Consider the following 27,810-nt stretch of genomic DNA (forward strand, 5'->3'; position numbering starts at 1 on the left):
GAACGAGCATAAGAATATAGAGCCTTGCATGTAGATGTAATGTACCCTTAATGGGGTGCAGGTGGGGATTAAGGTTCCCTATGTCTTGGTTCTCAATGATATACACTATTGTGATTTCATTAAGTTATGGTCCCTTGCTTAGTGACCAAAAAACTGACTCAAAATCTTATTACGAATATCTTTTTTTTTTTCTTCTTCTACTTCTATACGCAATAATCTGTTTTGAGGTCAGGCAGTGTGCACTGATGAACGCGATCTGGGGAGTGGGGAATAGTCATTATTCTATCTCGGCCATTATGATGACGTGCATTTATCGTTTGTGATCGGGAAAAAGTCACAAAAGAATTAAAGGAGAACTCCGGGAGAGCTCGGGGAGGAAGAAGAAGAAGAATCCAAGAAGCAAGAAGAAGAAGAAGAAGAAGAAGAAGAACTTAGAAGAAGAAGAAGAAGAAGAAGAAGGAGAAGAAGAAGAATTAAGAAGAAGATGATGATGATGAAGAAGAAGACGAAGAAGAAGAAGACTAAGAAGAAGAAGAAGAAGAAGAAGAAGAAGACGAAGAAGAAGAAGACGAAGACGAAGAGGACGAAGACGAAGAAGAAGAAGAAGAAGAAGAAGAAGAAGAAGAAGAAGAAGAAGAAGAAGAAGAAAGAGGAGGAAGAAGAAGAAGAAGAAGAAGAAGAAGAAGAAGAAGAAGAAGTTTTGAAATGCGGAGGATGAAGACTCGAAGGCGGAAGAAGAAATGGATCAGATGAGAAAAAAAAGAAAGATTGAGAAGGAGAAAAAAACAATGCACAGTTCAAAGATTTAGTTGCGTAAGTTATACCACTTATCACACATACTAACATGTCGTAGGTCAATTCGTATTTCATCCCAGCACTGTATGGCACATTTGCCCTGTTTCTTCCTGGATTCGTGTAGGCTACCTTCGCTCCCTTGCCTTTCACTTCATTTCATATCAAACGAAACGTGTACGACAAAAGTGACGTTTTAACAGTATAAAAGCGTGGGGGACGGATCGAAGCATATCTTTCCTGTCTAAAAAAGGCCTCATTATTTTTTTTTTTCGTAACCGTTTTTAACATAATTCCCCTGTTCAGCCTGTTCAAGGAACAATCTTGACGAAGAATTTCTGTTTTCCCTTGACAGCTACCATACAATGAACTCATAAAATATTGCGAGATATATTCAGATTGGTTGCGAGATATATTCAGATTGGTCGCGCATCGAAGCTCCGTCGTTCAATCTCTCACCCTGTAAGTAACGTAAATTTTCATTTTTGACAGACTTTTTGTGATGGTTTGATGTGTTAGATTCGTCGTTCTTCTAGCTGTGATGTAGCTTACGAGAATGGATTTGTTTTTTGTGTGGAAATCGAAGTGTTTCATAATTCGAACTGTCTCGAAAATGTAATCGATTTGTCGACAGACAAAGTTTTGGATACGTGGGACTATATCCTTCAGCCTGTATGCAGCTGCAATAGCGCAGCAGCCTCGCCTCGCGCTCGCGGGGCTCGGGGCCCGGGGCCGGCGGGATCACCCTATATGCGTCGGCGTCGCGCGCGGCCCCCTCTCGCGAGGGCCGAGGCGTAGTCACCAATATCTCGCTGGGCGGGCTGGCGCTGGGACGCTTCTAGAGCAGAGGGTGAAAGGCTCGCAACGACAAAACTTTGCTAGGCGTCGTTTTGAAGATATGCTTTTCACTTTTTAAAAAAAAAATTTCATTTACCTAAGTTGTAAGTTGTACGCTGCGCTGACGTCGCGTTGACAGACTGTCCTGACCTTAGTAATAATAGTATGATCATAATTATGACAAAGAATGAAAAGAGAGTCTATCCGATATCTGTACAACAACCATATGTCCATGACAACACATCACTACAATTTGAATACCAGGTAACTGTTTATAGCTATAGCATCTTTCCAAGTTCACAAATGTGTCTCTACATTTATCATCATCGTCATCATCTTCTTCTTCTTCCTGTCCAGTACAGTCTGCCATTGCCATTTCATGGTACCATATTTATTGGTAAACTCGACCCCTAGCGCTCTCATTACAAGTGGCCAAGTTTACCAGCTAGGCCGAGTTTACCTGTAACGTCTACGGTACCGGTACCGTGATATCTATTCTAACCAAATTAGCCTAACGCGTTTCTGTGCCAGGGATTTTCTTTGTCTAGACTTTGGACAGTGCATACAATACTATGTGGTTTTATGTGCCAGTTAGCACACAAGAACAAAAGCACTCAAAGTGTTTACGGGGATATCTTGTTCCCTTTTTAAGTTTTGTAGAGATCCCAGTCTGCTTTGCACTTCCAAAAGTTCCATTTTCATCAGGTGTCAGGAAGTTCAAGCTTCAGTAATGACAGAAGAGCATATGTATAACTTAGCTTTGAAGAAAACATATTTTGGGGTGTTCTGTACTGTGCTTTTGGGCTTTGTGGTATTGGATCAGAGTACCATTTGATTTACTGTTGATTAGTCCATTCTTTGTAGAGGTTAAAGCCCAATTAAGATCAAATCTTCATCAGGATGGTGGACCAGCAGGGCCAAAACCACTAGATCCTACCTACCAATGATGTGTATGTGTTAGGGTTGGTCTATTCATAGCACAAAGCTTATATAGGCCACAGTGTCTGGTTTGGGGGCACAGTTTGGAATTCCAGCTGTTCGTAACTCGTTGAGGACGAGTCCCGAGTATACTCGGGCAAGCGTCTATGGGAAGTGCGTGTTGTAGCAAAATCAAATCGTCCTCAACGGGTTAAGATACTCTGTATGCAGACTGTGTGGGGATATTGCATGCATATATGCATTGCAAGTATGATGTTCTCTTTCATTCCATTCTCATTCTTACACTTGTAAATTGTATTTCTTCAGGTGAGGTAACGTTGAAATAGACTGAAAAGGACTCCAGACGGTCGGTGAGATGGAGTCCGATGATTTTGAGTGGCAGCTGAAACAGGAACAGGAGGAACAGTGGAAACGGGACAATGGCTACATCTACACAGACCCCAACGATGGCAGCATGTATGAGTGGGATCCTCAGAAGCAAGCATGGTTTCCACGGGTAAAACTTTGCTCTTTGAATTCCTCCCCCCACCCCCGTTGAAAGCAATATTGTGATCAGGTTTGATTTACTGTTTGCTGGACTATGGTCTTTTTCAGGGCTGGAATATCTGAATTGCATTAATCCAGTGAATTCACAGATTCAACGTAAGTGCACATTAGTATCCTAATAATTTATTTAGTACACCTTGTGAGAATAATTGGTGTTCTGAAAAACTTCTTGGATAAGTGTAATAATTTGCCATTCTCCGTGTACGGCAGGTTGATGAGAACTTCATAGCGTCGTACCAAGCAAGTTATGGCATAGCAACAACAGAGTCGCAGGAAACACCAACAGACAGCCAGGCCGAGGCCCAACCTTCGACTGCCCCAGCTGCAGAGACAACAGAGAAAGAGTCCACCAATGAGAGTAAAGGGGAGGAGCCACCTAGAGCAGCAGAGGCCAATTCAACCAATCAGGGACAGCAACCACAGCAGCAGCAGCCACAGCAGCTCTACAGATATCAGAAAATGCAGTTAAAAAGGAAAGCTGAACAAAAGAGTATGTACCAGCTAGTACAAATATATCCCTTCTCTTTAAATCAATGTATTCATAGCCACTGTTAAATGCATCTTTCTGTGGGTTGGTGTACAGAAGGAAACCTATCATCCCCTCATCCAATACTCTCCCCCCCTCCCCACCTTTTCATATGCAGTACTCTACTTTAAACTTATCACTGTTTCTCTGTGGACATATTTCTGTGTGCCTCCAGTCATGGTGTATAAAAAAATCCTACATGGCAGATTTGGGACCCACATTATGATATTGCTACAGAAACTGATTGTGATTTGAAGAAAGACTGAAATCATTACAGCTGTGTTCATGACAAGTCCTGTATAATAGTTGGTGTACAGTAATTCCATTGAATTAGAATGATTACATAACTGAAGATGTGACGACACCCAGCAGGCCTGGCACCCAGTGATATTCGCAGAACTTATGACTTAAATGGTCATGTATTTCTCTGTTACAGAAATATGTGAAAAAGACATCATGCAGTCAGAGAAATTGAAATGATCTTACAGACTTACAATGTCCTAAGACCTTACACAAATATTTTATGAAGGAACCTGTCAAAAAGTGCAAATGTAAATGAGGAGCACTCAAGATCGTTGCTGTAATTCTCTCTTTTCCAGCCTGGTTTAGCAGTGACACACCAAGAATGCAAATGTCTACCAAAGGCAAACTTTAAGCAAAATCAATAATCAGTCAAACAGACAAAAAAAAAAGATTTTTATAGAAAAGAGAAATACACATTCCCTAAACCACCTAGAAAGGAAAGAAAATGAAGGGCTGGGGTGGTGATGAACTCACCCAAGCAGAAACAAAGGGTTGATAATAATGACTCGGTGTCTGTTAACTCGTTGAAGACGAGTCCCGAGAATACTCAGGCAGGTGTCTGTGGGAAGTGCATGTTATAGCAAAATCAACCCGTCCTCAATGAGTTGATAGCTTTACACTCGGTGCCGGTCTCCCTCTATCCTTCCCCAGGCTGGTTTGAGGTTGACCCGGCAAAGAACACCAATGTCTACGTGAGTGGGCTGCCGCTGGACGTCACGCTGGAAGAGTTCCAGGAGCTGATGTCCAAGTATGGTATCATCATGGTGGAGGAGGAGACTGAGAAACCCAAGATCAAGCTCTACCTGGACGAGCATGGCAAGCCGAAGGGGGACGGGAGATGCTGCTACCTTAAGGTAAGAGTACGAGCTACTGTAAACGTCAATATTTTCGCGCGATTTATTTTTTGCGCTGGGCGGCTGAAAAACATTTGTGGGTTCTTGAATTTGCGCTGTGCAATTGCCAACCCTTTCAAAACGTGCAGATAAAATTGTGAAGATATTTTTGCGGGTTTTAGAATTTGCACTAGCTAAAAGTAGCGTGAAATACACGAAAATTAATGTACCACGAAAATTTCTGTGTTTGCAGTAGCATAAATGGGTTAGGCAGGAGTTTGCCAATTACAGGTTCTAAAAGCATTAGGAGTCGTCGTTTCTTTGTCTGAAATGACTGCTTAATCAGTTCAAAAGCATATTACTGTAAATGTAGAATATCACAGTGTGGAAGATTTCCATGAAATAAGTGATCCATTGAACTAGTGCAGAATGGGAATATATGCAAGTGTTTGGAGATATATGTTGCAATACATACAGAAATATATAAACTCACTTTTAAAAGGTCAGGATTCTTGTCATCTGCACTTGGTAGCGCCCTCATTTACAAAGCATGGGGGAACCTTGAAAGAGGGAAGATTTTTCAGTATTAGAGAGAAATGATGGTGCAGCTAGTTAACTTCGTATCTTTTACTTCGTGACCACATGGTTTTAATCCTAATCAGCTCTGGTTTTTTTTTCCTTTGCGAGGCAGTTTCTTTCAATTATGGTCTCTACGAGAGGCTGCTTTAGTCAGAATAACCCTATTGGAAAAAAATACCTCTTTGGATTTGTTCATATTGAGCACTTAAAGCTTGCCAATTCATTTCATCCTGGTAATTTTCCATTCTTTGTCCCACAGAGAGAGTCTGTTGACCTTGCTATACAGCTGTTGGATGAATCTGATGTCAGAGGTCACAAGATCCACATAGAAGTCGCGACCTTCACACAAAAGGGCGATTACAAGCCAATCAAGAAGAAGAAGCCCAACAAAAAGAAGAAAGGGAACATCCAGGAAAAGTAAGACCATGTGCCATTAATCCTTCTTCCTTATTTGTTTTTCATGTCATTTCTTCTTTTTTTTTCCCATGAGAAATTGATCACCATGAAAACATTGCATGCTGTGATATTAGTGCCATTTGATCTTTCTGATATATACAGAACATATTTTGTCACACACAAAGTGGGGTATTGCTCTGCTCTCTAGAGGTATGTTTACTAATAGATGGTGATATATTCTTATTGAGATTTTTTTTTCCATTTTCGTCAGAGTGTAAGCTGTGAATGTTGCCTTTTCTATGTGTGATACATGTTGTTTATTGTCTACTTAATCATTCATTCATTTACTTTTCCTGGAGTGGGGGGGGGGGGGAAAGAAGAATTATAAAGTTTATGCATTAGACTTCAGCCATCCATTTATTTCTTTTCTTCTTCTTCTTCTTCTTCTTCTTCTTCTTTTTTTTTTTTTTTGGGGGGGGGGGGGTTCTAAGTTTCCTTTCCATTTTCAGGGAATAAGTTCGTCAACACTGAACCATAACAAAGAAAAACTCATTGTTTTTGTTCTGTAAATCAATATGTATTATGACTAATGTCATTTTCATGCTAGTACTGTCAAAGTGGAAATTTTCGCGGTGTTGAAATTTTCGCGCATTTCGCGCAACCAGAAACTACTGCGAAAATAAAAGCACACGAATATTTTTGTTTGCCATATGTTCCTGTGTGTGTGTGTGTGATGTCGTGATTCTGCGGAATTAAAAACACGCGAAACTCTTCTTACCCAGCCGAGCGTGAAAAATTAGTCGCGCGAAAATATCCACTTTTACAGTAATTGATCTTTTATTCAAGCCTGCCATACAAACAAATATTGTGAGTGGTTATATTTGATATTTGGTATTCATTCGTCATTTTGCTATGCTTTGCAGGCTCCTTGACTGGAGGCCGGAGAAAAAATTCCAGCAGCGCAAGAGGAATGAGCAGGTGGTCATATTTAGACACGTCTTCCATCCCAGTGAGTTTGAGGTGAGGATGCATGATGCAGCACTGCAAGCTTATCGTGTTTACTTATGATTTTTCTTGCTTCAAACATAAAAACATATTCCATGAAAGCAAGAGATCATTAAGCAGAGGGGTGAAGATATGGGATATGAGGTTTTGTGGGGTTTTTTTTCTATTTGTCTCCCTCTGTACATTTTTTCTCTTGTTTTCAGATGAAAAGTATGTTCTTTCAAATATTTGATTTCATTTGCTTGGGCCATGCAGTATTCCCAATACAAAGCCAAACTGAAGAATTTTGTCGTCATTTTTTTTTTTTCAAACTGCATCATTTTTTGTTGTGGAGGCATTTGTTTGTTTGTTTGTTTGTTTGTTTGTGTGTTTGTTTTATCTTCAGAGTTTGAATACCTTACATAGTACATTATATACCTTACGTAGTACATTATATTATGTAATATACAACTTTTGTACTATGAGGGATGATGTAGTGCGTGATTTCTTTTCATGACCTGCTGTGTGGAAATCTGTTTCATGAACAGCAAGAAGATATCTGTTTAAGAAGATATCTGTTTGCATATTTGATATGTGCATGCTCAACCATGTCTATTATAGGCAGTCTATGCAAATACACTACAATATAGGAGTCTATACTCTAGGTTGTGTGCAGGTGTATTTAGTTTAATTCAATCCTTTTAATTTCACTTGAGAAATTAAAGCCTATGCCATGTCATGCAGTTGAATCATTTGTGTTGTAAAGATGGCTTGTAAAGCTTGCGACTTGTAGATTGTGTAAAGGGTGAACTGTAAAATCAGGAAAATCCTGAAATCAAAACACAATTCATGCCAGATACATGTCAAAGAATATGGAAAGACAAAAAAAAAAGGACAACAACAACAGCAAACAAATGGATCATGAGTATACTGCACAGGTAATACTGTTGGCCAACTGGACACTCCGTAGTGCACTGGGCAGTGAAGCTGCTCATCTCTGCAGGTCCCTTGAAGTATGAATGCTGCCCTCTTGTGGCAGCTGTACGTCATTTGTGACCCTCCATCACAAAACCGACAGAAAATTGCCAGACATGAATTGTTATTTAGTTGGGGGGCACATTCTGAAAGAGCAGACTCTTTACAAACTTCAAAATGATGTATAACTCAATTCAAGTGGACTCGCCAAACCTACACTGTATTTAGAGAAAAAAAAAATTGAAAAGAAAGAACACACTTTGGAAAAGTGCTAACTGACAAAATAGGCTTCGAGTGTAGGGTCTATTCAAGCGCTTAATCTTATTAAACCAAGCCATGCTAGCTGTGCAATGAATATGACTAAAAAAAAAAAAAAAAAAAAAGGATGTAAACCACCATACCGACAACAATGAAGGGATTATCAGATTAGGCTGAAATTAAGCATGCCCTATTAGCACATTTTGTCAATGATTAGTGCGAACTTTCAAAGCACTAGCATTATTCTTTCAAAGGTTATTAGAGTTTAAAGAGAAAAGTGTGTCAAAGATTTTTAAGAAATGAAAAGGGGTCTCAAAGATACATAATCACACTATTCTGTGAAGAAAAGTGTTCTAAAAAAGCTGCAAAAACACACTTTCCCATTTATCTTATGATCCCAAACTTAAGAATAGTGTAGAAAAAGAGTAGCTCTTTCAGAAAATATGAAACACTCAAGATTGACTTGGTAGACAACTCAAGCTTGACTTGGTAGACCTGTGTCACCTTTTATGAGTCCTCACATAAAATCAAGTGTTGTTACTCTTTGTTGGTTTTTTAATGCTCGGTCACATTTGGTTTGGAATAATATCATTCTTAGAGCCAATACACTGTTCAGTCTGGGGGCGTGCTGAGAATAAACAATTTCTTTTTCAGTGGGTGTTGATTTCAACGTCAAGAATGTCCAACCTGAGACATTTTAGTTGTGTCGGTTGCTTTTTGTCGCTGCAAAGAAAGAGAAAGATATCTCAGAAAAAGAGAGATAGAAACCTTGCGGTGTCTCAAGAGAAGTGCGAGTCACATCGATGTTTTATGTAGTGTTTTGCAGTCTCCTTCATATGTGAACATCTGAGTTATGGTAATGGTCCGCCCACTCGATTTCTATTTTTGAGTCTCATTCCTTAAGAAAGAGGTGGAAACACACACACACACACACACACACACACACACAAACTACTGTCGATGAATGAAATTCTCATGTGAATTGACGAGGATGAGACCAGTGTGTGTTCTGGATTTCATGATTACATGACTACTACCATTAAAGACCTGGGCCCTGTTTCACAAAGCTGTTCGTAAAGTTACGCATGACTTTACGAATGACTGGAATATGAAGTGCAAATATGTGTGCCCATTTTTTTTTTCTTACGTTTTAACAAAGTACAGGTGTATGTCGATATTTCATCTACATTGGGACAAAAGTACACTTTCAACTATTAAAAAACGTGTGTTAAGATGTAAGAATAATCATTATCACCTGCAAATTTCAACTTAAGCTATTGAAATTAACAATGATGAGGAAACCCATTTGGCTTGCAATAATTAAATCGTTCGTAAAGTGGTGCGTAACTTTACGAACAGCTTTATGAAGCAGGGCCCTGGTAGCGTGGGGATTTATGAGTGGTCCAGTGCATTTGCTGCCCACTTGGGTACATACAAAAACCTGGAGTAGGATAGGTGAGCAATCTGTGCTTCGGAAGCTTGCTCTCATTGGTAATGGTCGACTCCAGTTGAGATTCTGCAGCTGTGTGTGTGCTGTATATTTTGAAATCATTGGTAAAGCTGTACACCATAAGTGTTAACTCTTTATGTGCCATGGTGGAAACCCCCTGTGTGCCACATTATTCTGAGACACGAAGATAGTCATGCTTAGAGAAAGAATTCTGTTTTTCCAATCTGTATAACTTCTACAAATTCCTGTTAAGCTGGACATAATAGTGAGCAAAGTTAAAGAGGAATGCCAAACTTTGCTTCTATTTACAATTTTTCTTTTGAATTACCAGTTGCTACATATTACTGTAAAGGCGTGACTTTTGCACATAAAATAGTGACAGAAACTTAGAGTGTACAATATGCAAATCTAGTTGGGAACACCGCTTGACAGTCAATCACCACATAGAATGCAAGCCGTATGTGAGAGGAACAAAAGCGCGAGAAACGCTTTGATTGTACCGCGGGATTAGCAATTTATCAATCCGTTTTGGCGCCTTTGTTTGTTGAGCAGAATATGCGAAGTTGGCACGCCGTCGACTGAGTCGGACGTGCGAACGTGGCACATAAAGAGTTAAAGATAAAGTTTTGGTACCTCAAAAGTTTCCCTGAGTTTCCTTGTCTTTGTGTTTCAGGTTAAAGTACCTTTCATATAACTAACACTGTGAGACTTACGTACAATACATGTATATTGATTGTCGAGTCAAACTAACGGCTCGTTCGAATTTTTCAGAGCCTGCTCTGCTCTGGTACGAAACCATTATTGCATGATTACTATTAGACAGAGCACTTTGGGGCGAGTAAGTCTCACAGTGTTAGTTATATGAAAGGTACTTTAACCTGAAACACCAACTAAGACAAGGAAAAACTCAGGGAAACTTTTGAGGTACCAAAACTTTGTATTATCTTTAAGAGGATTCTCGAATAGATATCCAAACTGGACCAGTCTTCATACTCCATGAACCCCCACATCTAAAGGGTCTTTTATCATGAGATGTGCTGACTGGTTTGGAAACAGATGGAGTCGGGCTTCTAGAAACCTTTTTTTTTTTAAAACCAACACTTAAAAGTCAAGAAACACCCTGTATCTAGCAAAACTTGAGTGTGTGTGTGTGTGTGTGTGTGTGTGTGTGTGTGTGTGCATGTATATAGCGTTTCTGGTATTATAAAGTTTGGAAGTCCTGAGATTTTGTGGGAGAAAGAAACACAAAACAACACAAAACAAAATGAGGGGAAATTGAAAACAGCAAATAAAAGAAAACAAAAAGAAGAAGAGTAATCGGTAGTTTTTGTCATGTTGCTGTACAGGTAATTGAAAAATTATGTAACGCAAGGGAAGTAACAATGACAAAGTTTCAAGTCAATTGTATCAATGGTATAAAAAAAAACTGCTTTGTACTTATCAAGCTTTAAATATGGTAGTGTAGATTTGATATTTGATTGGATATTGCCAAAACCATATGTTTTGCACACATACTTGCTGCAGTATCACGGGAGGTGCACTTAAAGAATAATGATAATTATTCATTTTTTTCTTTAGTCATCATAATCAGACACATGCATTTGCTGATTCAAAATGAAGTAGCTCGGCTTCCATGAATAGCCCTTATACTACACTTGATCCTCAACAATTTCCACTCCGCAAAATTAGGGGAAGTACTCCTTAACCCGTTGAGGACGTTTCGGGCAGGTGTCTATGGGAAGTGCATGTTGTAGCAAAATCAGTCCGTCCTCAATGGGTTAATTGTCAGATCTTTGAGGAATGCTGATTGCACAACCTTTGGAGGTTTTTGTGTCCTTTTTGTCTAGCTATATTCTATTCTTTCTTTGGGTTTCCTTATTAATGTGTTTTCCTGGTATGCTCGTTACTGGCCTTCATCTAGACTCATGCACACACGCCAGTGGCTCATTCACACAAGAGGGTAGAACATTGAAGTGGAATTTGGGAATTTATTTTCATACAATTTAGTTGTGTGGGCTCTCTTGATGATACTTTTTTGGTCTCATCCATGGCTCGATTTGTGGAAATCTAATACTGTCAAGGGAAATTGCCTCTCCCCTGTAGTAAAGGGCTTTATTTTTGGAATGAGAGATTGAAAGTTGGGTATGAGCTAGTCTTTAGGATGAAGGGCATTTATTCCGAACAGTGCGAGTAGACAAAGAGCATTTTCCTCACCTTATATGTTACAGAAGCATTTCGTTATGAAAGAAATCAGATTTCTAGTCATTGTGCTATCTTGTTATAAGCGTGGGTGTGAGAGATATCCAAGTGTCGAAGTGAAGATGGCAGAAAAGAGCAATTTACACAGATACAGCTGTACAGCATGACTGTGGGCGTGAAAGAATGAATGCGAGCTATGTGCGAAACGCCAACGAGGGAATTCGTTCCACTTTACGCGAATAAATATTCATGACCTTGCATTGTGTGTGTCAATGAGTCTGCCTGGCAACAGCCAAGAGTTATAAAATGACATAAACTCCTTTTGGGGGCAAGTATGTGAAGGAATTGTATAAAAAAAGCTGGGGAAGAAACTGGTTGAGTTTGAAGTAAAGTGTTTGATATGATGTTTTATAATCGTGAACTCTCTCCCTCATGCGTATGTTTCAGTTTATGTCCAGCCTTCAAATACTTTCTATGTGTTCTCTGTTAAGTAGTCAACAAAAACAGCTCAGTCTTTATAGTACTGTAAAAGTGGTTTCTTTCGCGTACAGAAACCTTCGCGATTTCCATCGGTGCCGACTTTTTCGCGTGTCTTTAAATTCGCGGTCGGTAATGATAGCGTTGTAACAAGCGACGAGTTCAAAACATTTTCGCGTGATGTCAAATTCGCGGTTCAACCTCAAAGCGCGAAAAGCGCGAAAATAAAACCACCGCGAAAGAAACCACTTTGACAGTAATAAACCTGTTCAACCCTTATTCAGCCATTGCTACATTGTACATTTCCGTACAAAGCGAAGCATACTCTTAAGTAAAAGCTTGCACCTAATTGGCTGTCCTACGTACCTACCACCTTAGTAGTTACTGTCATTTTGGAGAAAAAAGTCTGAAATCCATAAACAGAAAAGGATCTGCGTGCCTAGAATCTCATCTGTCAAAATTATTTCAAAGTTGCATTTGCATTTCTTCCATTTCATTTGCAAGTTTGGCTGAGAGTAAGTCATGACTCAAATATTCATATTTCTCATTGATATTCTGACTAATATTCTCAATAAGGTCAGAGAAAGTATTTCCTTCCCTTATTTCTGAAACCAGATGATTAATACTATTTTTCCAATGCTGTATATATTGTATGTTTGCTTTAAAACATCTCCAAAAGCAAGCAAATGCTAGAGAAACAGTAAAATACCAACACTTCAGGGGTAAACCGAGGAAAAGCATACATATCAAACAAAGATATAGTGATACAGATGAAAAAAAAAAGAGTGAAATTGCAATGGATGCTGCCAAGTGAAACAGAAAAAAAAAATTCAGCTCCAGTATTTCAATACAGTGAACGGCTATCATATTTTTTTCCTTCTTACACTCGGATTTGTTGATCATCGCAGTACGAGGTCCAAATGCCCTCGACAGTTTATCTTGGTCATTCAATACGGGCAACATGAGATTATCCACAATTTGAGTTTGGGTCAAAGGTTGGGAGCTACCAATCATCAAGGAGTATTCACTGAGCCTTTGTGAGTGATGGGGGGGGGGGTAGGGGGAGGGAAGAGAGAAGTAGAGTGAGAGAAGGAAGACAGAATGGATGGAGCACGTTTTCCAAAATCGTAATTTCTCAGGGCAGTGGAAGAAAACTCTCCGAAAGGAAGCTCGGTTTGCCTGTAACAGTTCTTTATACTGCCTCGCTGGTGGAGATTTCTTGTCAGAGAATCGAAAAATTACTTCAAAACATAGAATATTCTTATTTGTGTGTGATAAAGAAAATGTTAGACATTTATGTGTATGTGGGCAAAAAAAAAAAAAAAAAAAAAAATTAACAATTCCAGGAATACGTAGAAAGCTTATTGTTTCGAGCATTCATAATACCCTCTGAGAGAATCAATTCCCACCTTGATTTGTTATGGCCTGCAGATATGTGCAGCTTAATAATTACAATTGTATATTACTCACTTTAGCTTTAGGTACACACATATCAGGATAAATATTAGGTACTCTCTTCTGTTTAGTCCTGCAATTCTGCCTGAAGGCGTATTCTTGGTTCATCTTATCTTTTGAAGTATTCTCTCTGTCTCTCAATCTCTTTTCAAAATATCTCTCTGTCAGTCATTATTCTGGAGCTGTATTCTAATGGAATATTACTGTTTCCTTGGCAATTTGTTGAGCTTGTTGAGCTGACATGCGTAGCTGACACGTACTTACTCTGTCTTTGTAAATCTTTTCCTACTTGGTAGTAATTATTTTTGTGTTTATCATTGTTATTATTTTTAGTATTAGAATAGTAGTAGTAGTAGTAGTAGTAGTAGTAGTAGTAGTAGTAGTAGTAGTAGTAGTAGTAGTAGTAGTAGTAATGTTGGCAAAAGACATAATAGTTGCAGTAGTAATTGTAGTAGTACAGTGGACTCCCATTATAACAAAGTCCTCGGGACCGTCAGTTTTCTGTCATGTCAAAATTTTGTTATAACCGCACAAATAAACAGTAAAAAACATACAGTGGATAATGCTGTAGCCTGAATTTTTACCTCATTTTAACCGGAATTTCCTTATAACCATGTTTGTTATAATGAGAGTGCACTTTAGTAGTAGTAGTAGTAGTGGTAGTGGTAGTAGTTGTAATAGTAATAGTAGTAGTAGTAGTAGAAGTAGTTTAGCAGAAGTAGTAATTAGTAGTAGTGAGTATATTTTTATTTAACCTAAAATGAAAGATGTAGAGGATGCTGTATGAGAAATGTTAAATAACAGGCATGATGTTATAAAGTGAAAGGGGGGAAAAGCAATTTAATTCAGAAAGAGGACCAGAAAACTCTGCCATTCCCATGTATCCCACGGTGCATCAGTCATCGCCTGGCAACGTGAGACGCAGATGGTGGAGGCATCATCTCCACCTGTAGCCTTGTGTGCCCAGGAGTTTTATGGACAAGTAGAACCCTCAAAGGAAAGAATCATGTTGAATGAAGGCCATCGAGCAGAACTCAATGGTCAGGGAAAATATAAGATATTGAAAGATACCAAGTAAACGTGAAATTGTGTATGAACATTGTTTGTGTCCCTATGGTCATCTTAAAGCAGCTGACTCTCTTAACTCTAAATATTTTTTTTTTTTTTGGGGGGGGGGGGGGGGAGGGAAGAAATCATGTTATGTGCTCCCTTTTATTTGCAAAATGTAAACTGCCATTTGACTACCTCCTGAGCCAATCTTAGGTATGCATTACTGTAAAAGTGGAAATTTTTGCGGTGTTGAAATTTTCGCCTATTTCGCGCAACCAGAAGCTAGCGTGAAAATAAAAGCACGCGAATATTTTTTCTTGCCGTATGTTTTTGTACTTGGTGTCTCGATTCCGCGGAATCAGAAACACGCGAAGCTCTTCTCATCCGGCCAAGCGCGAAAAATGTCCACTTTTGTAGTATGCAATTTTAGTCATTAAATATGATTCAGTGATTGGCAAGGATAACATCATAATTGAATTCACAATAGTGTCACCAAGATTATTTTCTTGTAAATATTAGTGAACTTTTTTTTACCCACATAAAATGTATAAGCCACTTCCCACTTCAACTTTTTATTTAGACAGTCGTGGTTTAGTCTTTGTCTATAGGTTTGCATTAGTCATGTGTTTTTCTATTTGAAGTATTGCATTTTGTAGATATTTACAAGGACCCACAGCATACATACATACATACAAACACACACACACACACACACACACACATGCACAAAGAAACTTTAAATAGAAATTAAGAAAAACTCCTGGACAGGAAAGCCTACCATCCTGTCAGTACGCTTGTCGGTAGTGCGGCGGCCGGTATCGGGTGCACAAGAGGCGACACCCTATACCCCACGTCCAATTCCTCATGGACAACTCCACTGTTATTCATGCTGGCTACCACGCTACCATCAATACGCACGCTGACAGGTAATCGCACTATGGTCGTATTTACTCACAGCTCTGGATCAATAACGGGACCAAGAAGGTGGGGGGGGGGGGGGGGTCGAAGGGAGATGCTTACTTTGATAGAGAAATCCAAAATGTTACCAAAAATGTTTTCTAAAACTTTATATGAACTTCATACTTTTTTTATCAGTTTTATATGTATGTCTCTAATCATTATAATGCAGTTCGTTTGTATTTAGTTTGAATGTTCACAAGCGACTGATATGTTTAGTGCTTGGGATAATGTGGTGTCTGTTGATAAAACACTGAATTCATCATTTTTCAAAGTTTTACATGAGGATATTATTACCATCAGGGCAGTTCAGTGCTGTAAAACAGCTGCAATTGAATGTCATGGTAGAATTATTGTACAGAATGCGAGATGGCACGGGAGGGTTAATCAAAATGTATTTTCACACCATGTCTTTAAAGTAACAAATCAACCCTGAGTTTCTTCAATGGGAAACTCCACAATGTGTTTAACTTGACTTTTATGAAGAAGAGTGGAATTAAACAAGCAGATTAAGTTTCATTTCAGTTGTACAAAAAAACAAATGATAAGAATATCACAAAATTTTGAAGTTCATAAACTTTTAAACAGGAAACAGTGATACTGTTCACAGTCATGTGATATGCAAATTAACCAAGGGGACAATCTCATTACCTCAAAACATGTCACATTTATTTGAGGATGAAATATATAAAACTTTTCTTTTTTAAGCAAGCTATGCATGTAGCTTAGAACTGTTTCCCTTCAACTGGACAAAGTTACGGCTGTCATATTGTTTCAACTGTACAATGATATGTCGTCATTACGATACAGTGATATTTTGCAAAAGAAAAGGAGTCAGGTGAAGATTTGTAAGCAAGTTCATTGGAGACCACTGAGGCTGTAATTTATTGTCAATTCTGAATCTGTATGCAACTTAGACTGATGTCACTCAAGATTCAGAATGAACTTGCGAAACTTGAAAACTTCAGAACATTCTTTAGGTACCAAAGAATGATAACAATGGCTTGCCTTATTCAGTTTCTTCAGTATTAGTATTAGCACTGCACTTCCAGAGGGCTGAATACCACACATATTCCAATTCATACAATGTATAAATATTGTTATCATTGCTGACTACAGTTTTTGCGCACATTGGTGAACAGGGACACGTAATGCAAGTTCAAGGTCTCTTTTTTTTTTCTTCTTTTTTTTTTGGTGCTGAAAGAACAGTATCTCCTATGACACAGTACTCCCAAATTGAGGGAAAACTTTATAAGAAATATTTTGTGAGTCTCCTGCATATTTGCGAAATGAACAACTCACAGAAATATTGTCTCCAATGTGGCATAAGCTAACTTTTTCTCTCAAAAAGTTGCAAAATCACAAACTTGTCTCCCATGTTTTAATTCAAGAAATATTAGATTTGCAAAATATATGGCACATAGGCCTATAGTATGTTGCAAAAAAAAAACACGTGTAGGTTCTTTTTACTCCTTATTTTTTATTTCATTTTGGTTTTTAAAGGTACATGTACCGGTATTATTTGCCTATCGACAGAAAAAGTAGGCATCGATACTGCAAATTCCTCCTGCTTTTTACTTTTACATGTCATTACATTTTATTAACTCACCTGAGCCAAAGGCTCAAGTGAGCTATTGCGATCGCCCTTCGTTCGGCGTCCGTCGTGCGTCGTGCGTCGTGCGTCAGGCCACTGTGTCCTGCGTCCTGCGTCCTGTGTCCTGCATCGTGCGTCCTGTGTAAACTTTTTACATTTTCATCTTCTTCTTGAAAACCCCATGACCGATTTTCATCAAACTTGGCAGGTGGCATCCCTAGGGGGTTAGAAACTCAATTTGTTAAAATGGGCACCATGCCCCACCCAGGGGGCCCCCAGGGGGGCCCAAATCTTCTTCTCTAGAACCAGAAGTGATAGAGCTAAGTTAATACTATGAGTTAGTATATTGATGACTGTAGTTTCAAGTTTGTTCATGGCAGAATCAGGGGTGCCCCCCTTGGGACCCAGGGGAGGGGGGTGAGGAGGGGTCCTAATGGGGCCTAAATTGTACATTTTTATCTTTTTCTTGAGAACCCCATGACCCATTTTCACCAAACTTGGCAGGTAGCATCCCTAGGGGGTTAGGATCTCAATTTCTTAAAGTGGGCACCATGCCCCACCCAGGGCATGGCAAACCCAGGCAAACCCCCAAAGTGAAGGAATCTTTAAAAATCTTATTAGAATCAGAAGTTATAGAGCTAAGATAATACTATGAGTGAGTACATTAATGACTGTAGTTGCAAGTATGTTCATAGGAGATCCAGGGGTGCCCCTCTTGGGGGCGGGGGGGGGGGGGGGGGATTGGTTGGGAAGGTCCAAATGGGAGCCTGAATTGTACATTTTCATCTTCTTCCTGAAAACCTCAATGGATTTTCGTCAAACTTGGCAGGTAGCATCCCTAGGGGATCAGGATCTCAATTTATCGAAATGCGCACCATGCCCCACCCAAAGGGCCCCAGGGGGCCCCAATCCCCCAAATTAAAGGACAAGTTCACCTTCATAAACATAAGGATTGAGAGAATGCAACAATATTAGTAGGACACATCAGTGAAAGTTTGAGGAAAATTGGACAATCGATGCAAAAGTTATGAATTTTTGAAATTTTTGTGTTGGAACCGCTGGATGAGGAGACTACTACAGCTTGTGAGTCATATGCGTACTACAGTATAAAGAAAATGTAAAAGAAAATTCAACATATTTTCACTTTTTTCGCATAATAATAGAGCACTTGACGTGCCTCTTTCTAAAGGTGGGGGGAATAACATTACCCATAACATTTGTCGGTAACGAGTCGGGGGAATGTGAACTTTTTTCAAAAGATGAAATTTTGTGAAATTCTCTTTATATTTTCCTTGTATCGTTGTACGCATGTGACATCTAAGTTATTCACACACTGCAGTAGTCTTCTCATCCAGCGGTTACTGCACAAAAACTTCAAAAATTCATAACTTTTGAACGGATTGTCCGATTTTCCTCAAACTTTCAATGATGTGTTCTACTAATATTGCTACATTCTCTCAATCCTTATGTTTATGAAGGTGAACTTGTCCTTTAAGGAATCTTATTGTACATTTTCATCTTCTACTTGAGAATGCCTGGTCAAATTTTGGTAGAGCTGTGAATAATTTAGATTAATTAGTGACTGCGTGAAAGGTGAACTTGCGATACTCAGGTGAGCGCTAGACCCGCGGGTCTCTTGTACTCTTTACACCTCCTGTGCTTTAGGTGAAGGTGATTTTTTTTTTTCTTTGAGCGACCTGTGTGTATGTTATGGTATAATGCAATTCAAAGTAACCCCCAGGTACATGTACACGATGTAGCATTGTCACATGTGCAGATTATGTAAAATCTAGATGGGTGCTTGTGTTCTCAGCTCTATGAGTTGTAGTAGCTCCGTGGTTATACTTACACAGGACCACTATTTGGGGGGGGGGGGTGCTATCCATTCTTGTTTTCTAAACATCACTGACTTTCCAGGTGTCTGGCCAGAGGTTAAGAACCTCATGGTCATTCACCCTTTCCTTGATCATTGGTTAGAGTTGAGAAGGATAAGGGAAAGGTATTTGGGGGAGTTGAAGCTAGGTGTAGGAAAAGGATTGGTACTGGAAAACCAGGAATATTTGCATGCATTTATTTTAATTTTGCAAATTTCATGATAGCCAAGATTCACAAAATCAAAATATATGCAAGAGTTTTTGTCCACACAGGATGCATTTTAATGCCAGTGACAGTTCACAAAAATTTCCTACTGCAAAATAGGCTGTTGGCTCCAATTTGGGAAAATTTCATGCCACGAAATATTTCTTGCTTTACAATGATCAGATCCTTTTTGTCATAAAGCCCATTCACACATGTTAAAAATGTGCAAGTTGAATTGCAATTCAAATCATGTTTTTTGTGTGTTTTTTTTCACTCTGATTCACATGAACGCAGGCAAGAAAAAATTGTGATCATCCAAATTGCACCAGTTTACAAAGAAAAATCGCGACTCAAATCGCACCAGTTTGAGCAAGGCCAAACTACACATTTGTGAGTGTCCGAGTTTAACCCGACTTCAACCTTTTGTTGTGCCCTCAAGAGTAAACACGCATTTTATTCTGACCTAGTAAACTGTGCATTGAAGACCTTTAACTGATGCCATGATAGGAATAATATTCCACTTTATTTCAAAATTATCCTTACGTATTACATAAATTCAATTCTGCTTGGCCATTTTGTCTTTTTGGGGTTTGTTTTTTTTTTTCTTTAATTTGATATCATATCTAATGAGGTACTTGTATGCTGATGCTCCAAAAAAAAAAATAAATAAATGATGTCTAAAAGCCACGTCAGTTTTTGTCAAAGTGTAATGCCAATCCATAGAAGTGGATTCTTGTAGCTTTGCACAACACAATGCTGTTGAAATATAAAACAAGGTGCAGAGTACATTGTGGTATGTTTGGAGAGTTTGGAAAGTTATTCTTATTCTGTGCCATTTGTACACCATGTAATACAAGCCACCTGTAATGTCATGCTCTTTCAGTCATTACTGTGAGCTCTGTGTATACAGCAGCAAGCGATTCTTTGAGTTTTACGGTGTGTATCTCTTCATGCACGATCGTATCTGTCAGCTTTGTACTTAGCCCAGTCTTGTTTCATCTCGACCCAAAATGTGGGCCAGGCCCCGTCCCTCCAAAGTGCCTGGTAAGGGGATACCCTCCCCCTTTCAGCCCCGGGATAAGAATAGGATGTTGACAGGGTCTTGGGACCAGCCTCGATGATAGTAATGAATGGGCCTCCCTTTGAGGAAGAAAGAGCAAGAAAGACAGAGAGATTGAGAGTATACATAGATAGATAGATAGTAAGATAGATAGATAGATAGATAGATAGATAGATAGATAGGTAGAGATAGAAAGATAGATAGATAAATAGATAGATAAGAGAGATAAATAGATAGGCAGAGATAGATAGAGATAGAAATAGATAAATAGAGATAGATAGATAGATAGATCAATAGATAGATAGATAGATAGATAGATAGATAAAATAATATAGATAGATGGATAGATAAGATAGAGATAAATAGATGGAGATAGATCAATAGATAGATGGAGATAGTTAGGATTGATAAATAAATAGATAGATAGAGATAGATAGAGAGGGAGAGACAGAAAGAAGGAGAGATAGATAGACAGAGAGAAAGATGGAGAGAGAGACAGACAGACAGAAAGGAGACATAAATTTGGATGTAAGTGTCCTACAATGGGAGCTGTTGATGGCAGGATCGTTCACTTGTCTTACCATCAAATGCCTAATCTATGACTGTTTAACTGGAGTCTTCCTTAAAATATCTTAATTTCTTTATCCACTCGACAGACTGACACAATAAGGACTCTTCCAAAGTTCAGCCTGAAAGGACAAGTTCACCCTAATATATGTTTGTGTGGATTGAGTGAATATAGCGATATTGGTTGAACACGTTTGTGAAAGAGGAAAAACAGACAATCCGTTCAAAAGTTATGAATTGTTAAAGTTTTGTGCAGCCATCGCTGGATGAAAAGACAAAGTGCTACAGTTTATGATGTCACATACTAGGAATGATAAAGAAGAAAATGTAAAGAAAATTCAATATATTTTTACTTTTCTAGCATCTACTTGCCCCTTTCAGAAAGCAGGGAATAATATTACCCTTAACATATGTTGGTAACAAGTCAAGGATGGGTACTTTTCATTACTTCATTAAAAAATGAAATTTTGTTGAATTCTCTTATATTTTCTTCATATCGATCTATATGATGTCACAAACTGTTGCAGTCTTCTCATCCAGGAATAGCGGCACTGGAGCTTGAAAAATTGATATCACTAAATGGATTGTCCCATTTTCCTCAAACTTTCACTGTCAATGCCTTGTACTAATATTGCTGCTTTAACTCAATCCACACATCCATTTGGTTGAACTTGTCCTTAAATATTGGGAGACTATGTCGTAATGGAAACCAGACATTTACATTCCCCGAAACAAGTACAACATGAAATCGGCTGGAAATTCTTCTGTATTTTTCTGTTTGTCGAGTGGCATGGAGGTGGCTGAAATGAACCTGTATGGTGTATTTAAAGTCATGTGCAAAACAACCCTTTGATTTAGAAAAAAAAAGAGAAATGCTATCTATTTAAAATTCTGTATGGATGATGTCAGTGCCATCCTATTCACTTTCACATCAACTGTGTGATTCTTGTGATGCTCAAAATGTTTTTACAATTGAACAGATCCTACAGCCAAACTCTGTTCAATAAAAGAATAAATTCGTAATCTAACTTTCTATACCTATATGCCACTGAGCAAAATGAATTGAATTGCATGTTCAAACATATTCCAGAAAAAGAAAAGTCTCTTGAATGTGTCTGTTTCAAATGCACACACATGCACACACATGCACATACACTCACACATACAAGTTGTAGGCAATCAGCACACAGAATTTGAAGCGAAAGGCATGCAGTGTACGTAACCCACTGCGATGCAGCCACTGGTTTTGAGATGAAGCGGTGTACTGGGCATACCAAGAATAAGTCTCTAAATTGGGTGTGAACAGCTCCAATTATCCACCAGGAGTTCTGTTGCTTCTTCCACTAGCTATCAAACTCCCACAACCGTACCTTTAAACTTGAGACTGTACTTTCTACTCAACCCGTTGAGAATGAGTACCAGTATACTCGGGCAGGGGTCTGTGGGAAATGTGTGTTGTAGCAAAATCAGGCCCATCCTCACTGGGTTAAAGGTGAAGCACCATGTATGTGCAGGGTTAATTTTAGTGTAATATGCTCATTTTGCTTTTTAATACCTTTTTAATACATTTCACTTCAATAATTTGTCCCCTTTAAACTTTGCTTCCTGAAGTTTGTCATACATGTACATCCAATTTTGAAACAAGAATTCTGATATTTTTTTTCTCTCTTGCACCTAAGCCCCTCTCCTGAAACACCAAGAAGAGTAATTGGGAAAAAGAGGCAACCAATGTGTCTTCCAATTGATGTAGCATTAAAAAAAAAAAAATTACATGTATTTACATTATAGATTTCCTCCAAGAACCTGGGAAGAAGTATCTCTTCAACCTGAATGTACTCAACTCAATGCATTTCTACTTATTTATAGTCTAATGTACTTTTTTCATGTATTGTTGCTATGTAGGGCAATTGCTTTTTTCTAGTTGTCAGAAACAGCCAGCATGAAATGGTATCTACCCACCCCCCCCCCCCCTTTGTATACTGACACAGCTCTTTTTCAGTGGTATTTCTGATTCGTTTATTAGAATTAGTATCATTTCTTTAAATCTTCATTATTGGGGAAAATAGAGTGGTATCTACAGATCTTTCCCCTTGATGGTTAAACAAACTATTGGCTACTCATACAGTACTTGCATTTTTATAACAAAAGTTTGAACTCTACTATTAAAACAGAGCCAATACAATGAAGATAAGGCCTTCTTGCTCTTAGCATGAAAGGCTAATCTTCGTGTGTGGCTTGTGCTCTGTGTACCACTGTGTGTGCATTCCTGTTTGGGTGTCACATGTCTTGAAGGGATCTACTTACATCTGATCTCATTCATCTACTATTAAAGAGATAACATACATTGTACATACATACATACACACATACATGCACACATACACACATATACATACACACATACATACACACATACATACACACACACATACATACATACATACATACATACATACATACATACATACATAAAGGTGTTTGCCTCATACAGGTACTATTGCATATTCAATTGACCAGTAGAGGAAAATGTATTTCAAGAATGTATTTCTGGAATGAACGTATACTGTAAAAGTGGATATTTTCGCGCGACAAATTTTTCACGCTTGGCCGGGTCAGAAGAGTTTCGCTTCCTTTTAATTCCGCGGAATCGAGACATCTCGCACAGGAACATTATGGCAAGCAAAAATATTCGCGTGCTTTTATTTTCGCGCTAGGTTCTGGTTGCGCGAAATGCGCGAAAATGTCAACACTGCGAAAATTTCCACTTTTACAGTAGCCAATCACTCAGATTCCCATACTCATGCTGGACATGTCAGCCACCAAACGAATTTCAAAACTGTACTCACCATCATGCCTTACGGTGTAAACTATAGTGACACAGACATAACCTCAAAGAAGTAGTATTTTGTGTTGTGAGAGTAGACATTTTTGTATTCTCCAAGAATAAAAGCCACCACTTGTTACATTACATGGATATTAAAGTCAAAGTACTTTCTCTTTGACGGAAGAGTAATACAAACCTAAAGCCAAAGTACTTTGACTTAAGAGTAATACAAACCTTAACTTGAATTTTTAATTTTTGTCATTTTTTTTTTAACACTGTAACCACTAAAGCCCAAAGCATGCACTACATAGCTTTTGGGCACCACAGGTGCAGTATGTACGCGAGTTACTGTGAGCCACATCCGTAGATGACACAACCTATGCATATCACAGATTATTATCAACATACACATAGTTTTTTGCATGGTGTAGAATATGCATACTATTCTTTAATTTGCACAAAAGATATCAAATCATTTCATCATAGTTTGCCAATACACAAAAATGTTCTCCCGTTGGAAAATACAGTGTAGAAGAAATAATTTACAGTCATGTGATCATTTGTGTGCAGTTGCTATTACTGGTGTCAGGACTACCGAGCCATGACAATAATACCAAACGATGGTGCACAGTTTTTTGAACTACTGACACTTGAAACCGATCTGTCAATTAATTCTCTCTCTCGTTTCAAATTCTTTTCCTGCAGGAGGACGCCACGCTTATCACGGAGATAAAAGACGACTTGCAGTCCGAGTGCTCGCGGTTTGGCGAAGTCAAGAAAGTACTCATATTTGACGTGAGTTGATGTCCTCTCTGCTTGATACTAAACATCGTAATCTGCTTGGCATGCTTGAAGCACAGCAGATGATGATGTGGAGGTGTTAAAGGCAGTATTTACCATTTGCAGATGATACAAAAACCCAGCTTTAGTGCTTCAAAGTAGTTCTGAAATGTGATTTAGCAATAAAAACAGCCAATGTAGAAATGTAAATCAGTAATGAGTATAATCAATGTTAAGTATTCTTAGATATTGTACAAAATGTGAGCAATAGTTATGATAAAATTGTTTCTCGAATAAACTGCCTACAGTTATTGTTTATTGAGAATATAGTGATATGTCCTTTATTTTAGGCTTCATTGCAAAATTTTTATATGGTAAGATGTTTTGTGACATAGATTACCTACACATGCATCAAATGTGATAACTCAAACATGTCTTTAATCACTACTCCCAATAGTAAACAACACCTTTAAAATCGGCCTTGTCACAAAGCACACTTTGAGTGACTTGTTGAAAACTGTAAGGTCATGATTGTCTTCAAAAACCACTCTTTGCAAATGATGTCTATGTCAAAGGTTGAATAATTGTACAGGACAGGATTGAAAAATGTAGTGTGGACCGAAATGGCTTTGTGCACGCAACTATAATGGGGGGGGGGGGGATGTATGTGTGCAGCTACAGTTTCTTTTGATTTTCAAGGAATCCTTAAAATGATATTTGAGTTCAGGAGGATACAGTGCTCTTCATACATGTGATAACGATAATGATAATGGTAATGGTAATGGTAATGGTAATGGTAATGGTAATGGTAATGGTAATGGTAATGGTAATGGTTGTGGTAATGGTAATGGTAATGGTAATGGTAATGATATCAAACGGACATGCAACGTGCTGCCCAGCAAGACTGTTGTTAATATAAGTTGATGTCTGTTGACTAATGATGAGTATCATGGGGTTTTTTTCCCACGTGTTTAATTTTACTGTGGCTCCCAAGCAAGTCGACCTGAAAGACTTATTTACCAACTCCTTTTGTCTTTGAATTTTTTTTTTCAGCGCCATCCAGACGGAGTGGCTTCTGTCAAATTCAGAGATGCCGAGAATGCTGACAGCTGTATAAAAGCCCTGAACGGCAGGTAAAGATCAAAGTGAACTGCCATACCCTTCTAAACTAGAAACCACAGTCATCCTTGACTAAGTCAACCTCATGCAAGTTGAAAAACTGTCTGAGTCAAAGAAAAATTCTTCCCTGATGGATGTAAACATGTTATTTCTATTTATTACGTAAGTTAAAATCCAAGTATCTGGATCGATTGTCTCTGCTCCCTTTAGATTCAACATTCATAAATGAAATTGACTGTATGTCATTTGGGAGGGTTTTTTTTTGGGGGGGGGGGGAGTGGAGAGGTGGAGGGAACAGGAGCAGTTGTGGCATATAAAGAGAGGAAGCCTGCTCATATGCAAGATCCAGAAGTTTGTGATGATATGCAAATATTGAGCTGCAAAGTGTATGTTGCTATTTCATTTTGTTCATGATGTGTGGTTATGTATAATGCTTGTTAACCCACATCTGTGAAATCACATTTCCTTGGTATTATATCATTTTATTCAGTTATTCTTATCATTCATTGCCATTATGACACAAGGGGATTTTAAAGCTTTTCTGTCAAGATTTTAGTCCTCCTGTAGTTATATAGCATTTCCTATTTCAGCTGATGAATTATTTAAACAGTTCAAAATCACTAAATTCATAGCTGATGCTTATTTTGGCAACATTTTAGAGAATATTATAAGATCTTTGTTTCTGTCTGTAATTGGCAAATATTTGTTTCTGTTTTTGTTTTCTTCTGATATTGTGCAGCTTCAATAAGTTGATCTTTTTCATTTAGACTCTCATTTTGGACAGATCAAACCTGGCAGTAAAATCCCTCATTACTGCAGTGTCCTATACACGCACACTTACGAATGCATGATATATATTGCAACCAGCTCCCGCCCACTGCAATAAACATATCATGCATGCAACGTGTGCATGCGTGCTTGGGACACCGCAGTAATGGTGGATTTTCTGCCAGGTTGAATCGGATGGTAAGAGTCAGGGTTGCCAATTTAGCGAGCTCACAGATGATAATTCATGCAGCAAAGTTGATACTCCCGGGACTTCATGGGTTGATTCAATGCAGGTGGTTTGCCAAGCGCCAGCTGGAGGTCCAGGCCTGGGACGGAAAGACGGACTACAAGATAGAGGAGACGGACAAGGAGAGGGACGAGAGACTGAAGAAGTGGCAGGACTTCTTGGAGGAGGACGAAGAGAAGGAGGACGGGGATGGAGAGAAGGGACCGGGGAGCAAAGAAGGAACCAGGAGCGAAGAAAGGAGAGAGGAGGATGCAGGGAGCGTTACCACGGAAGTGGTCAAGGAGGAGTCATGATGGTCTTCTTTAGTCAAAGTGACCACCAGTGACTGCTGAGGTGAGTTTCTTTTTTTTTCTTTTGTTTTGGCATATTTGTTGTGTCTAATTCAAGATTAAAAAAAAAAAAAGCTTACTCTATCATTACCCCTTACAGTGGCGGATCCAGAAGGGGGTGCACCGGGTGCGCGCCCCCTGTTTAGTTTTGGTTAAAACAAAAGAAATAAAAGGAAAAACTGGGGGGAGGGCATGCGCCCCCTTTTAATTTTGTATTGGTGTCTCCCCTTTATGTGATTCCTGGATCTGCCCCTGCCTTGGATTAAAGGGACTGTACAGTACTGGTTGAGGTGGGGATTCATGTTTTGAACATTCCTAAGTGAGATAATGAGAAACCTCTTATGAAATATGAAAGAAAATGTAATTTTAAGAAGGATTCAACGTTTATTTGATGAAAATTGGTTTTCAAATGGCTGAGATATCCAAAAATGTGTTGATAATAAAAGGCGACAGGCCACGCCTTTTATTAGGATCTCTTTGTTTCACCTTGTTTTTAGATATCTCAGCCATTTCAAAACTGATTTTCATCAAATAAACTTTTGATACCCCTTAGAATTGCATGCTCTTTGACATCTCATAGAGTGGTTTCTGAATACCTCGCAAAACGATAAAAGCTAAATCCTCACCTCGACCAGAACTGTACACACCCTTTAAATGCTTTTCATATTTTGGGGGTTCTTTATAGTCTTTCAGCCCCATCTCTTGTAAACAGCGGGCATTTCATGAAGCATTTTGTCCGACAAAGTTGACGGACAAATTTGCTCTCAGCCAATCAGATGCAAGGATTTCAGTAGCTTGTAACAGTTTGTCAGAAAGATATCAGACCAAAACGCTTCATGAAATGCCTCCCAGGTCTTGCTTTCATTTAATATACCTTGTCCGCCTTG

At 38.7% G+C, this 27,810-nt stretch overlaps 1 protein-coding gene across 1 annotated transcript; it reads left to right on the plus strand.

The window, feature by feature from the left end:
- Positions 1-1,202: 1,202 nt before the first annotated feature.
- On the plus strand, positions 1,203-25,597 carry LOC139725898 (17S U2 SnRNP complex component HTATSF1-like). Its single transcript, XM_071636976.1, has 8 exons — positions 1,203-1,254; positions 2,875-3,064; positions 3,325-3,604; positions 4,595-4,797; positions 5,615-5,772; positions 6,675-6,771; positions 24,386-24,475; positions 25,514-25,597. The coding sequence occupies exons 2-8, from the start codon at positions 2,924-2,926 to the stop codon at positions 25,595-25,597; spliced, it is 1,053 nt and encodes a 350-aa protein (XP_071493077.1). The 5' UTR covers positions 1,203-1,254; positions 2,875-2,923.
- The last annotated feature ends 2,213 nt before the right edge of the window (positions 25,598-27,810 follow it).

Source organism: Diadema antillarum, unplaced genomic scaffold, assembly GCF_040938485.1.
Source record: "Diadema antillarum isolate AM-2024a unplaced genomic scaffold, OU_Dant_1.0 seq00000068_RagTag, whole genome shotgun sequence".
Taxonomy (NCBI): Eukaryota; Metazoa; Echinodermata; class Echinoidea; order Diadematoida; family Diadematidae; genus Diadema; species Diadema antillarum.

Bases quoted from the DNA above. Each gene is read 5' to 3' on its own strand.
- LOC139725898 (XM_071636976.1), top strand. From the start codon at position 2,924: ATGGAGTCCGATGATTTTGAGTGGCAGCTGAAACAGGAACAGGAGGAA. The intron at 6,772-24,385 runs GTGAGGATGCAT...CTTTTCCTGCAG, and splicing joins TCCATCCCAGTGAGTTTGAG to GAGGACGCCACGCTTATCAC. The intron at 24,476-25,513 runs GTGAGTTGATGT...TTTTTTTTTCAG, and splicing joins AGAAAGTACTCATATTTGAC to CGCCATCCAGACGGAGTGGC.